General features: G+C 42.2%; 2 protein-coding genes across 9 annotated transcripts in view; one reads left to right on the top strand and one right to left on the bottom strand.

Moving 5' to 3' along the window:
• Positions 1-89: 89 nt before the first annotated feature.
• CTPS2 (CTP synthase 2) overlaps positions 90-14,767 on the top strand; it is a 70,726-nt gene continuing 56,048 nt past the window's right edge. For 3 of the 7 annotated variants that reach the window (XR_014009176.1, XM_081198120.1, XM_081198119.1), the window contains exon 1: positions 90-206. Coding sequence is in view for 2 of the 7 variants with exons in the window: in XM_081198120.1 (XP_081054246.1) it covers positions 139-206 (68 nt within the window). In the remaining 5 variants the exon portion in view is untranslated. The other 4 variants (XM_081198124.1, XM_081198121.1, XM_081198122.1 and 1 more) reach the window with 4 other exon arrangements.
• On the bottom strand, positions 1,243-11,792 carry SYAP1 (synapse associated protein 1). 2 transcript variants are annotated; one of them, XM_081198131.1, is made up of 9 exons: positions 11,426-11,792; positions 9,443-9,561; positions 8,032-8,098; positions 7,446-7,519; positions 7,003-7,142; positions 6,162-6,304; positions 4,997-5,055; positions 3,809-3,953; positions 1,243-2,652 (listed from the first exon to the last, which is right to left on the bottom strand). In XM_081198131.1, the coding sequence occupies exons 1-9, from the start codon at positions 11,628-11,630 to the stop codon at positions 2,525-2,527; spliced, it is 1,080 nt and encodes a 359-aa protein (XP_081054257.1). In that variant the 5' UTR covers positions 11,631-11,792; the 3' UTR covers positions 1,243-2,524. The 2 variants fall into 2 exon arrangements, with proteins under 2 accessions (XP_081054257.1, XP_081054258.1); XM_081198132.1 differs by lacking the exon at positions 11,426-11,792 and adding an exon at positions 10,325-10,358.

Genomic DNA, 14,767 nt, shown 5'->3' with positions numbered 1-14,767 from the left:
CTGGAGGCGGCCGTGAGAGCAGCTTCGGACTACAACTCCCAGCATGCCCTCTCGCTTTCCCTCCCGCCCGCAATGCTTCGCGGGAGTTGTAGTCCAAGGCGCGCTTCCTTCTCTCGCTGGTAGCGGCGGGGTGCGCACATGTCCGCTGCGGGATGCCTTCCGCTCTTGAGGCGCTTTCTCAGCAAAGCGCCCCACTCCAGGCTGGGGTGAGTCCACTTCATTTTCAGGAGTTGTTTTGTAATCCTGGACAGGCATTCCGACGTTTCCTGAAGCTGCTAAACGTGGAATGCTGGCGGGTGAAACCCTGGTCTCTCAAGGGGTGGGGCAATTCAGTGTGAACACAGTACCGCGAAACAGCCTGATTAGCCCTGCTTTATCCAGGAAGAAATGTACTTCGCATTAAAGGAGTAGCATCTGCAAAGAGGAGGCCTGGAGACTTATTTTTAAGATCACGGTTTCACTTCCACACTTTTAGAACAGTATGCAACTAAGTTAGAATAGATCCCGGAAATTAATAGACTCAAGGGAGTCATGTCCATTATTTTCAGTGGATCTACTCCAGGTAAGAGTAACTTTGGATACAACCCTAGTGCCCATCTAATTTAAGCACAGTGTAGTAAGTGAACAATAACTTCAGTCCAGGATACTGTTTATACATCTAAAATAAACAAGGTTTATTGAAACCAGGCATACAGGGACGTCAAATCCTTGTATGTATTCCTGTGTGTAAATCACACCCCTAGTAGTTGGTAAGGGAGAAGAATAATACAGCCTATAAGACATCCTACAAGACAAGTTAAGACTCAGCTTGGCTATACCTGCTAAAGGAAAAGCCCCCACCCCCATCCCAAGGCTAGTTTTGCAACCAGTGTGCCCTTTAAAGGAAAAACGTAATTAATCCAATCTGGCAGTGTGTAACAGAAAACTCAATCTGCATAGAAACATCTCTTAATAAATATTTTAGGACTTTTAACATTTGTTACATTTTCAAAAAAAATAGGGTGTCTATTTTTAAAATTGACAACACCGATTACCACTTCAGATAAATTCTCTTCTAATGCACAGTATCTACTTCATTTTATATAATGTTTCCATTTTGTATTAGCCTTCTAGTATAGTAGCAGTGTATTAAACTATATACATTAGCATAATGATCCTCAGAAGTGCAGACTTCACACAAAGCCAAATAACTTGCTCATGTATTACAGAGAACCAAGCTATTTCCTGTAGGAAAACAACAGCTTATTTATGATTCTGTGAAATCTTTATTTGGGAATTAGTAAGAAAAGATGTCTCGTGAATTCTTTACATCTGGACATCAAGCAAAGTTAACATTATGCTTTAGCAACCATCATTTCAGTTACTAGTAACCAGTTTATTCTCCAGCAGTTTGCTCAAAAAATCAAGTTCCTAGTACTTTACATTTTAAACAAAGGCAATAGAAGTCAATTACTGACCCAAAGTTAGATGCGTAGTCTCCTGCAACACTGCTAAATATAACATATTACCTTCCATTCAGTTCTGACCCCTTTATCCAGCTGTAGTGTTGTCTTGTCAGTCTAGGATGGCAGTCATATTTTGACTTCTGATTATTCACACTACAGTGTTCCTCCCACACCTTAATAAACATTTAACACTTATGAGTATAGCACTACTCAACCACACCCACAGGCCAAGCCTGAATTTCTTGCTACACTTTGGTTCTACTTTTTAACCTATGCTTCACTCTAAAGTATATTATACATTTTAGCAATTAAATGAAGAGATACTTTTATCTTAAACAGAAGAACTGAACCGTTTTTCTTCTAAAACACTCTATTATTCTTGGAGTGAAAAAATCCCAATAAAGTAAGTGAACCCTGAGCCAGTTTATGTGCCATTTATGTATATCTTGAGCGGCCATTGTTTTCTGTCTAGTGACTAAAGTGAGGATAATTGAATCACTGAATTTTTGATTAGCCACACCATACCATCACTCTAAACCTTCACCGCTTTTGATGTCCAGGTGCCGAGGTTCTGCTAAGATAAAAAAAGCTATAGACAAAGCCTGATAACACTTTCTAAGAGAATGTATGGTATTAAGGGACTAATACCTAGATGTATTATGAACTTATATTTATAAATGAGCCAAAGGGATCAAAATATTAACATGACTTCCTGTTACTTGTAGGAATATGGTTAGAAGTTTTCAATTTTTACCCCAGTACAGAAAGCAGCTCACAAATTATTTTTAAAATTCACTTCCGATTATCCAGTTAACATTTTCCAGCAACTTTTGTTGTTTCATTAACTTTTAAAACTTGCCTCACATGCCACTGGATGATTAACAGTACTTTCAAAGAACTGTTTTTACACCCGATTACATATCACCTGGAGTCTTTCTTTCTTCTTTCTTTCTTTCTTTCTTTCTTTCTTTCTTTCTTTCTTTCTTTCACAAAGAGCAATTTTATGCCTTAGAAAAGTCTCTGAAGCAAGTATGAAAATGGGTTCACATCAGTTTCCAAAAAACTTTTATGCAAAGTGGTTAATTTTCTCCTTGTAGCATTTCCTCTATTTCTTTGTCCCAGTTATCATCTCGTTTTTCTGACTCTGCAACTACTTCATATTCTTGAAGTTCTTGTTGTAGTTCCTTTTCCCAGTCTGCAGTTTCTTCTAAAAACAAAACATATACAGGTCACAGGGCTGAATAAATGTTGCACTAATTTAGTACTAATTTTGCTAATAAGGACTAGTCTACCCACACAACAAAATGTTGTGTACCAGTTCAAACTGCAAGTAAGGGGAAATCACAGTTGCTTAAATACTTCTCTACTTTGTTAAATTATCACTCTGTTCTCTTTGGCATTCACATTTCCAAGCTTTCTTAAGCATGAACACGTAGAAAACAAACCTGTACATCAATAAATTACTGCTATATTTTTGACTAAAATATCTTCCAAATGCTATGCATTTGGGAATTGCCGGTGTCCAAGATTATCTAATCACATGCAAGGCATGTCAATTGAAAGAATACTCTAGAAGGGCCAGAGCTGAGCACATACAGAAATAAAACCCTTACTTGGATGTAAGTTGTATGAAAAAGCTGTTCCCAAATTAGTGACATATAGATTTCCTTTTCAGCACTGTTCTCTTCCTTGGGATATGCACTTCCTATAAACCTAGACATCAAAGTACAGTGGTACCTCAGGTTAAGTACTTAATTCGTTCCGGAGGTCTGTTCTTAACCTGAAACTGTTCTTAACCTGAAGCACCACTTTAGCTAATGGGGCCTCCTGTTGCCACCGCGCTGCTGGAGCACGATTTCTGTTCTCATGCTGAAGAAAAGTTCTTAACCTGAAGCACTATTTCTGGGTTAGTGGAGTCTGTAACCTGAAGCGTATGTAACCTGAAGCGTATGTAACCTGAGGTACCACTGTACTCTAATTCTGCAAAACCAGTTTCCTGCACATTCTGCTTCAGCCACAATCCAGGAAATAAAGGATACTGCTATTAACAATTATGGTAAGATACTTCAAGATTTCAGAATGCAGGGAAGATGAGCAGTGTTAAGAACAGGACACATTTCTCGCTTTGCTTATTATAAACCAACCTGTGAGCTTTGGATAAAGGGTGGTATAGAAACTTACTAAATAAATAAATAAATCAAATAAGCAAATAAAGGCATAAATCTTACTATTTCAGATAGCCTAGCCTTATTGGGTAAGGGGATATTTCCAAAGCTATTTTTGATTCAAATATGGAATATATTTACAAATTTAATATACCCATAATGAGAGGGAGCAGAATTTGCAAAAAGTTTTTTTTTTACCTTCTACTATAGTTGTTTCCTTGCTCTTGTCAAGTACAAGTTGTTCAATCTCTTTCCTCAAATCTTCCCGATTCAAGCTGCATGCATCAAAAGCATCACTCACAAATTCTGATACACCTGGGCTAGTTGAAATTTCTTCTTCCTCCTTAAATTGGAGATGAGAAAGGAAGGAAATCCTTATTTACAGGAGATGGTGAAGGAATTTAAAAGTGCATATATATACTAATATCGTGGGCATTTCTCCTTAATGTTATGCACCATTTCCCTATAGTGAAAGGGAAAACAATGAGGTCACATGCACAGAATCTCTACACAGAACAAAGGCCTAATAGGAATTTGTAAAATAGCTTATCTTCATGAGAATCACCATAGCAGGTAGAAGGGACAGACAAAGTCATTTTTTCCTCATTTTTCTTCTGTATTACTTTCTTAGGAGATATGCAATGCAGCAGAAAGCGTAAGTCAGATGTGGAGAATCTCTGGCCCTCCACATGTTGCTAAGCTACAACTCCATCAGTCCCAGCAGACATTGTCAGAGATAGTGGGAGCGGTTGTTGGCATCCATCTGTCTCAAGAGACAATGGAGTGTGACTCTGGGGATGAAGTCAAACCGTTAGCAGCACTGAAGTGACCTCCCCAGGGTGCAAGCCTGGGCAGTGTGCTTGAAGGTCCTGCAACATCTGGAGGGTCAAAGGTTCCTCATACCTGGTGCTGGCCAACATTACAAAAACAGCTACCTTTGTTTTCCAGCTGGAAAATTCAGCACTGAGCTATGCCCTTGCACTATTCCTTTCCACTATCCCATCCCACATCTGGCATTAATGGTATAAATAAAATACTTGAATTAACCATAGTAAAGTGCAAAGTTTCCCAAAGAGAGGAAGTGCTGTGATACAGGGTAGGGGAAGGGAAAATTGCACTTTAGCTGCTCAGCTAGAACGTGCCAATCATACGCAATCACTTGATTAAAAGGGTGACCTCCTTTGCTCAGGATTCTGAAGGTCCTCAAACAGCCACCATTTTAAACCTTGTTTCAGCCAAATTCTTGATTCCTCCAGTACATTTATTTAAGGGCTTTTTGTGAAGCAGTTTTGGAGTTGGCCAAACTAACATGCACCTAAAAAACTTAAAGTATGAAAAATGGTTATGCTGTAAATAGACATATTAATCTTAAATGGAGAATGTTACCTCTTGAGGCTTTAGCTGAGATTTGATCGCTACGGGTGGTGTCTTTGGTCGTACAGTTTCTAGGAAAAAGACAGAAAGGATAAAATTTAGCAGAGCATTTAAAGCTTAAGTTGTGGCTGAGTGAACAGTGACTCAAACATAACAAGCCATGGTTTTATCATTACACACAAAGTACAATACACTCACACCCTTCCTCTCTCTCTTTACACCAAGAATATTTAAAGCTTCTGGTTCATATTTAAAGCTTCTGGTTCTGATTTACAACAAGCTGCAGTTTCCCTTTATGTATAGATAAAATTGTGGTTTGTACAAGCCATGTTATCAAGTTTGATTTTCTGGTTTGTTAACTATGGTTGAACAAAATGTAGTTTGAAGGTTTTTCGTCATAGTTTGCAATGACTTTGCTTTCTTTTTTGTGGAAGAAAAAAGTGTGTGTGTGTGTGTACAAATTCTGTGCTTGCTGAAGCTCATATGCATATGCATGATTTATTCACATGTCTGATTCCACAATTCTTGACTGGCCTTGATAGCTGAAATGGATTTTGTCGTTGCCAGGAGCTACCCATCTCCTTGTCCTTGGCCTTATACTGTGCTATAATGTGAGATTAGAGATAATACTCTGCTTCCACCTCAGACTCCAAATTTGGAGCCTTGGTAGTTTGACCTTGTGCTTTCAAGGCACTCCTTGTGTTTCAGGGCAATGGCCAAACCACTCTATCTTCCCCCTAGCCTTAGAGCTAAGGAAGGAACAATGATAATCCGCACCCCCATGTTCAGCTCCTGAGGTAAAAGGCTAGGGCTTCATCCCCACCAAAAGGCAGCAGGACAAGCTTTCATGAAGAGCAAAACTCTCTACATGAAACTATTTTTAATTCTTAACAGAGAAAGTAATATAACTGAATATTGTGAAGAAATTGAACTATAGTCCTGAACTTGTGCTATATTGTGGAAATATGTATCTTAGATTTCTCTTCCTCAATAAGAGTATCTGTGGAACTATAATGGAACTATTTTGCTTGTTCTCAAATGGTTGAAGGCTAATAATTTATGAAACTTCCGCCATAAGAAATGTTTAAAAAGTGACGGAGGGAGAAAGTCTGGAATGTGCATTTGTCAGCCAGGTGAGAATGGAGTCGCCACCCAACATAGTGAAACAAATCTCTACCTGCTAGCTGTCTGTCCTCTTGGCTGCCATTCTGCTCTTTCCTCACGGCTTGCTGTTGTGCAGCCAGTGCTGTGAGCTGTGCAGACTGCTTAATCAGGGAGACACGGTAAAAGTAATTCCTCCAAAACACATCTTCTTTTACACTGGAGACAACAAAATATATGGTTTTGATAACTACGCTATATAAATATAACATGAAACATGCATGCAAGGTGGGAGTTTACTGTATGCATAGTGGTGGGATGAGTGGAGCAGGAGATCTGCTTCGGTTTCTTCCCCGCAAAGCAGCTCAGAAGAGCTGTAGGACCTTCCAGAACAGTATGAGAGATGGCATGGAAAAAGGGGGAATTGACAAAAATCACTCTTCCTACTTTCCCACTGGAAGCCTCTGCTGGATTGGAGTTTGCAGGTGGGCATATCTGGATCCAACCTGATGGCTACAAACCTACATATATTTGGCCAGGAATAATTCCCATTGGACTAAATGGAACTTGCTTTTGAGTACTTATGCATAAGGTTGTGCTATGAGCTTACACTAAACAATTACTAGCTCTGACAAAGATAAAATAAAATTCCTCAGAGGTAGGCATAACAGTATTTGGCAAGTTGGGTTTCCAAAAAAACCAACAAACAAAAACCCCACTGAGAAATAATTGAATGTTCAGGTTTAGACTGTGACTTAAATTTCAGAATAGAATACCATGAACTATTTATTGTCACATTTTAATGTACAAATGGAAACACAATATTAGTAAATATTGCAAGTTACACAAAGCTATTATTTTTACTCAGACTTAAAAAATTGTTCAACAGCTTATGAAAATATAGGCAGATCACTCACTGCTTTGGAACAAGATCAAATCTCATTCTGTTCAGAAGTTCATCTTCTTGGAGCATTACCAATGCCACTGGATACATCTGATCAAAGTCAAAATTAAATTGAACCCCAGCCGGTGGGTCACGCAGGAAGTTTCTTCGGTCCTTTGCAAAAAAATAAATAAATCCATCTGTCAATGGTGAAAAGGTTACGCTTCTGTTTCCAAAGAGCACTTGTCCATCAATTACTTTGAAAAGTAACTGATAGCACAAGCAGCTCTGCTAGATACATGGGGAAACACCTTTCAATAAATGAAGTCTTTATATCATCAATTAGCATGATCTCACTAAATCCCATAAACAGTTTTATTATTTAACACATTGATGCCTCAAAATGTAAAGTCCTGTTTTAGGTAGGCAAAGAGGAGGAGGAAGAACCTTAAACAGAAACAACATAATACTACTTACTGCTGATAATGCCAGTATTTGTTGCTGAATTGTTTCTTCTTCATTGCTGTCTACCCAAGGAGGCACAGCTGCTTCTGTAAGGAAAAGGGGAGCACATGTATATTGCATTCAGTAATAGAAGACATGTGAACTACAGGCATTTTTGATTGAAAAAGGCCGCTTGCCAAGATCTGTGTGACAAGTGTTCCCAACTAAATTTCATTTTAGCTGAGGGAATTAGGATGCTCCAGGTGTCCCCTGGCAGTGTGTGTACATGTGTCTGCTGCCACAGAGATCTCTGCTGTGCTATCTGAAAGCATAGGGGAATGCATGCTACTACTGCCAGTGTTCCCACTGGCAGAAAGAAATCACTGTTAAGGCTCCAAAACAGGAAGCTGCAGTGGTAGGACAGGACCTGTGATGGACCCACTAGATCCAAAGCTGGTTCATTTCCAAAAGAGGGACCCAATCTAAATACCTGTGCTGTGCCGGCCTGCAACAAAACCCAAAACTTTTACACCCTGGCTAACAGGGCTGCAGATGCAGCAGGGATTCCATTGCCCTGTGTCTTCCCAGCCCTGGTTAAGATTACGCTGTTATGCATTACCTGATTTCTTTGTTTGCTGCTGTTGAACAAATTTTTTCTGCTCCTTCTGAAAATCTCCTATAATTGTCTATAAGAAAAAACAAAGTTATATATAGAACAGCAATAAATTTGCCAGACTACTTGGGTTCTCACTGTTACCAACAACTTATTTACATGTAAAACTGGAATCTATTTGTATTGCCCAAAGTCAACCAAATTCCTATCTGCAACATGTATATATCAGATTTCAATAGTATATCCAAATACTTGCACATTGTATAGTGTCTTGAATGTAACAGCCTTCAATACAAAGGTTTAGATCCAGACTATGCACAGATGCAACTCCATCCATGCAGTCCTCTTCTGGAGGAAGGTTGGGGAGGCTATTTTCATATATTTGCCCTGCTGCCTCCTGAAAATCTTTTCCAAAGGACTGGAGTATGTCCTGGTACAGCATGGGAGATGGCACAGAGGGCTTTAGGGGGAATTGGCAAAAGAGTCTCTACCCATCTTTCTTCAGCAGGCACCTCCACTGGATCTTGATCTCTTGCTTTCATGAAAGGAGCTCTTCCATTCATGAAAGGTGGGTCTGGAGCCAACCTAAAGAACTTCAGGCCGAGTACTGGGATACCTCCACATGCCTTCCTCTCTTAACCTGTCAGACTCTGCCCCCTTTCTTCTACCAGCATAATTATTTGTTATGATATAGGCATGAGAGGAGAGGAATAACCAATAGTATCCCATAAACATATTTTTTTAAAAAACCTTTAAAAAATGTGCAGTGTGTGTGTGCAAGCTGTGATTGAACCAACTGGGAATTTTCTATTGTATTCGACAAAAACTGCTAGAAGACCCAATGCAGTTCTTCTTCCAATCTTCTGAGCTAGCATAGGGACACCTACAGCAGTCAGTATGCAGGCTCATGTGTAACAGGTTTCAGAAACAAACAAATAATAGTCTGAGGGCCGGTTTAACTGACTGCACAGAAGAAAAACATTATCAGATATCTTTTGTTAATCTTTATATCTCTTAAAACTGTTTACACAAAGAAATTTGCATATTGTCAACAATAGCTTTCAAATATAACACAAATTGCAAATTTGCAACACAAATTGATATATTTTTTGTAAACTGCTTACAATTGTTCCAGGATATTTCCTGTGTGTGCTTGGTTTGCCTGAATTATAGTACTGCATTATTAAGTATAAAATTTTAAACGAGTGGTACTGATTAATTCATGTTTTTAAAACATTCCTAAATTAGCTCAATGAAGTTTTTATTAGTTGCTGATCTGGCTTACATTTCAGTACAGCGCTTGATCAAAACACTTTATTGCCACTAAATCCATAATGTCAGTAGCCTTAAATATAAGCAGAACATGCAAGAGCAGATACCAAATTTATTAACAAATTATTTACAGCATAAACATTACCTTATCAATTATATTTTCTATTTTCCCTTCTTCTACAGACTTCTTTATAGTTTGTGCCGTTTCAGCAACTGACTCAGATATCTTTTTTGTGGCAGTAGTGGCAAAACTGAAGAGATAACCTTTTGGAAATAAGACAATTAAAATTTTTTTTATTACAAAGTCTTTAAGATATGCTGCACGATAACCTACTAGGACCTTACAGAGTCAAGTCATTCAGTTCTTCCAATTACTAGAACAGTGTGGTCTAATGTGCAGGCCTTGAGGCATTTTTGGTAGCCCTCAGCAACAATTCACACCCCCACACCCACTTTGCCTTGTGCTGCATAAGGAAAGCCAGGTGAGGGATGGGCTTTGGTAAGGTAGTGTGAGGGCTCTGACAGGGTCCTAGAGCCCTCCACTCTCCTTCCCAAAGCCTGGTACCTTGCCAGGGGCGGACTTTGGTCTTTCAGATTTCAGCAGTGCCCTATGCGAGGCCAAAATTTTGCTCAGTTCACTACATCATAGTTGCAATCCCCTGCAGTTCTCCCTAGGCTCAGTGCCAATGGCGGCTGAACTGGCCATGCTGCCCTAAATCCACCTCTGGCCTCACCCAGCTTTGGGAATGCAGCACGAGGACTTGGGGGTGTCAAATTTTTGCCTCTCCCCCCACGTGATAAGGCAGTGTGTGGCCTGTGGGTTCTGTGCCAAAGCACTCTTGCGACCCACTTGATATGAAAAGTTGGACCACCCTGTCCTAGAAAAACACATGATATTGATGCACAGGCCACATTAATTTCCATCTACCTATTTGTGTGTGTGGCAGATGTGAGGAACTCTGGACTGCACATCTTGTACAGCGGGAAAGCGCAATGTGTATTATGTAAAAATTTAAGGTAACAGTACCTTTTCCAAGATGCTGCATTTGAAGCTGTTCTAAAGTACACAGCAATAGAAAAGGAATCCATTATGAAGACAATCTGTTTTGCAGACATAAAAAGCTAACATTTATTTGTATCACTGATAACCTAATGCCTTATTTTAGCTGGATTTGTTGTTACATTAAGAAAAATCTAACTACTCCAGAATTAGTGCTTTACTGTTTATTATCCATTCCTCAGTTGTAATTTAAAGTCAATTGTGGTAGTTTCTATTAAATTCAAAGCAAATAATGACAATTTAGTAAAGCTCAAAATGTTGATAGAGAAATCTAGTTATGTTCAGAGAAGTCACATACTACTTTTAATAACTCAAGCGATATCATTATTGCAAATTGGAAACGACCAACAGGGCTTGTATAAAGATACAGTACTGTTATTTCCCTTTAATAACACATCCAGAGACCATAATTTTGAAGTGTTCCTATTTTTAAAAAGAGTCATACCCCACCTAACCACAGAAAACACTAGGCACAAAGCTGACATCCCACTGTTTTTGTTAATGTCACATATGTTTTAAGATGTATGGAACTGTAACAGAACATATTTTGAACCTTTTCTAGTGTCCCTGAAAGAGGTGAGTGATTTGCGTTTTTCTCGTCCTTAAAAGATGCAACTCTTTAAGAGATGTTGGGGTGCTCACTGAAGGAGAAGCAATAATTTCAAAAGGAAGTTAGCTCAGAAATAAGGCTCGCAGAAGTGGGTGAAGCTTACTCCCCGAGTACTCGCACATAGGACTACTTAGCTGCAACCCACAATCCATACTAACGGAAGCAACTTCCATGGAGTAAAACAGGCTACAGGCTGCTGCTCTGAAAGCCGCACTTAGGTTGGCAGTAATCCCTAGTGAGCACACTCCTGCGAAGCTCCACGCTGCGGAAGTGCACGTCCAGGGGGGCTTAACTCCAAGCAACTGCGAAGAGGGTACCTGAGCAGGTGGCTTGCTACATTAATAGGGCGGCTGTGGGGGTTGGTTATATGAGCTTGAAGGGATGCTTTGGGAGTCTGGACGCGAGAAAGGAAGGCCTTTGGGGAAAGGGCGTTAAAGGGGAGCAAGGGAGACACTCACTGCCCAGCCCCTTCGCCTGGTTCAGAAGCGGGTCCGAGTCCCTCTGCAGCTCCACCTGCTCCGGGCTCCGCACTGCCGCGTCCCCTCCAGTCCCCTCTTCTCCCTCCTCGGCAGCAGCAGCTCCGGCTTCCCCTTCGAGGAGAGGCGGCTTCTCTTCCTCGCCTTCCCGGCTCATGCCGAACCAGCCGCTCAGGCCGCGCAGCATCCTTACTAAGTGGCGAAACGCCGCCCCCTTCGAGCAGGTCGCCTACTAATGCAGCGCCAAAGCCCCGCACCCCCAACCCCTTCAACCGTTTCCAACGACTTCACGGGAACGGCGCCCCTTCCTGAGAGCAAGGCAACGTTGTTTGTTTCCGGAAAAGGGTGCTGGGCTACTTCCGAGTTACGTCACCCCGACGCGTCACCGCGGGCACCGACGCTCTAGGCTTCCTCTCCACGCCTCCAAATGGCTTTGGCTGGATATAGTTATATTGTCCATCCTGCCCGTGTGCGTTTGTTCGAAAGAGCTCCTTCCTTCGACAATGTTAAGATTGTTTCTTCGAAAAGAAATTTTTGAGACACGTAGCGTGATATTTTTATACCTTGCATTTAGTAATGTTGTAGTGGAAGTCTCTCTCCCCCCCCCCCCAGCCTTAAATGCAATATCTTTAGGCGAGCCTACGAAGAACCAGGCTGCAGCACCTGAAAGAATGAGACTAGCCCGCGCTTAACGTGGGCACAGCACAGGGGAATTTACTTTCAAACAAACATGCAGAGGATTGCGCTGTAACATTATGATGGCATAAGCTTTCATGAAGGGAAGTGAAGCCCACAAAAGTGTGTGCATCATAAATACGTAGTGGTGCAACGCTACGCTTGTCTGCTCAGGATGCCCCACTTAGTTCAACGGGACTTGTTTACAGGTGTGCATTGGTCTGCTGCCTTATTAGACTTTCAGCTATTACAACTCTTGCTTTTTTTTACTGTAGCAGATTCCCTTCTGAAGGTTTTCAGCAGTGATTACTAGTTATCCTACATTAATCATGGTTTAATAAATACAGCTAATTGAACTTCAGTTTCCATCCTGAACACGGTTAAGGAGTACTAATGCTAAAGGGACTAATCAAGGCTGTCACACTAGAGTTTTGTGCCAAAAAAGGAGTAATTATAATAGAGCAAATAATGAAAAGCACAAATGAATAATTAGGTCCCAGAGCTTGTCCAAAGAGATTTCAGGATAAACTAGCACATGATACAGCCATCTCTTCAGACGCGTAGATTTAAAAGAATCAAATGCATGCTAGTAAAGCTGAAATCTCGTATGTGCATTTTCTAGAGAGTAGCTCTAGTAAACTTGTTCTTGGCCATATAAAACATTCAGGATTGTGTTGCGACCCTATAGCTTGGTACTAAGCATATTAACAGTGCCCCCAGGGCTATTGGATGGGTGGCTGAGGGGAACTTTAGCTGTCCTGGTTGCTGGACTCCAACTCTCATATTTCCCATTGGCCAATGCTGACTGATGCTGATGGAGTCCAACAGTATCTGAATGGCCGCAGGTTCCCACATCTGTTTCAAGGTAATAACTGAGTGGCTGAATATTCAAAAATCAAATATTTGCCTTTAGTGTAGGCCAAGGGACAATATTATAAAGCAGACATTGCTATGGACTCCTAGGTCTTTGCAAATCATTCAGCCTCTTTTGTAAAAATGGGCCTTAATACACTTCTATTCCACGCCTGCTTCTTCCCTGGCGAGGAGGGGGCACCATTTTGTCATTCGCCAAAATGTATTGAGCTGGCCCTACATATTGATTTTGTAGGCCAAAAAGCTCCGACACAGATGGCAGGCAGCCTGTGGCACTGGTACTCCATAAGTTGCAGGAGCAGCTGAAGAAGGTCTTGGGGACCTGGTTATGGTGCGAAGCCAGCCCTCCTCCTTCCTTGCTGCCTACCTGTCACCTCAAGTCACCCACAGAAGTGATTCTTTCATCACTGTGCATGCGAACGGTGCACAAATCTGCCCTGTGGGCAAATCTGGTGGCTCGCATGCATGATAGAAAGCGAATGTCATTATTAGCAGGTTACAGGTAGGTAGCCGTGTTAGTCTGCCATAGTCGAAACAAAATAAAAAAATAAAAAATCCTTCCAGCAGCACCTTAGAGACCAACTAAGGTAGTTATTGGTATGCGCTTTTGTGTGCATGCACACTTCTTCAGATACACTGAAACAGAAGTCACCAGGCCCTCATATAGAGTGAGAGGGTGGGAAGGGGTATTACTCAGAAGGGTGGTGGGAATGGGTGGAGGCAAACGGCGCTGCCTCTGTGCGCGTGCAGAGCGCATTCCGCCTCATTCCTTCTGGGATTAAGAAGGCAGGACTTATGCGCCTCAGGGACCCGTTTTCCTGAAGGAAAAAAACCACAGCGGCTGGGCTTGCGAGTTTTGAGCCCCCCCCCCCCTCTAGCGGCCGCTTGGGATAGGGCTCCTGCGAAAGCGGCCGTCTCCTTGCAACCAGCCGGCAGGGAGGGGGCGGCGACGGCCGGGGAACTTGGCTGCGACGGTGACGCCGCTTCTAGGACTGCGCCGGGCGCAGGTAAGCGGCCTCTCGGACCTCCTCACCAGGGCGAGCGCGCTGGCTCTCCTGAGCGACCACGGGAGGCCCCCGCGGCGGCGGCAGGAGGAGGAGCGCTGGCCAAGTCCCTCTCCCGCCCCCTGGGGCGCAGTGGGCGCCCCGTCCCGCGGCCATGGCGGCGGAATGAAGGCTGGCTCCTAAGGGGTTGGTTCCTAGAGCAGGCAAAGCAAAGCTTCGGGCCTCCTCCTTGCTTGGATCCCTCCTCTCCGCGACGGCGATAACAGGTGCAGGATTCGGGTTTCCGTTCCTCATCTTACCTACCGCCCGCACTCAATTCCCGGGAAGGGGGATCTTTTAATACGCCACACTTTATAGAGTCCCTTCCAGAGCGAGTTTATTTATTGATTGCGTTTATTTCTCCGCGGTTCGCCCTCCAAACAACCCTGCGAGGTAGGTTGACCTGGGAGATTGTGACTGGGCCAGTCGTTGCTGTGTCCCAACAGTACAACCGCTGCACTATTATACATGGTGGTTTAGCTTTGGCGCTCTTAAAAAAAGTGCAGTGCTGTGCCACAAAACAAGTATTTATTTGTTAATAAGTAATTCGTTGCAAGGGTGGATAATTAAAACACTGGAAGGACGCATCTGGAAGGCCTCATCCCTGGCATTGGCAGCTGTTCCCTAGGATGCCAGATAAGTGTTTTTCCCAGAGATGCCAGGGATTAGACCTGAGACCTTCTGCAAGCAAAGCATATGCTCCACTGCTGTCCATTTAGCTCAGTATTTTGCC

Source organism: Podarcis bocagei, assembly GCF_964188305.1.
Source record: "Podarcis bocagei genome assembly, chromosome: 6".
In the NCBI taxonomy this organism is placed as follows: domain Eukaryota; kingdom Metazoa; phylum Chordata; class Lepidosauria; order Squamata; family Lacertidae; genus Podarcis; species Podarcis bocagei.
The sequence above is the reverse complement of the archived record's forward strand: the minus strand, read 5'-3'. Positions and strand labels throughout refer to the sequence as shown.

Bases quoted from the DNA above. Each gene is read 5' to 3' on its own strand.
- SYAP1 (XM_081198131.1), bottom strand. From the start codon at position 11,630: ATGCTGCGCGGCCTGAGCGGCTGGTTCGGCATGAGCCGGGAAGGCGAG. The intron at 7,520-8,031 runs GTAATGCATAAC...TTTTCCTTACAG, and splicing joins GCAGCAAACAAAGAAATCAG to AAGCAGCTGTGCCTCCTTGG. The intron at 7,143-7,445 runs GTAAGTAGTATT...TTTTTTGCAAAG, and splicing joins AAATACTGGCATTATCAGCA to GACCGAAGAAACTTCCTGCG.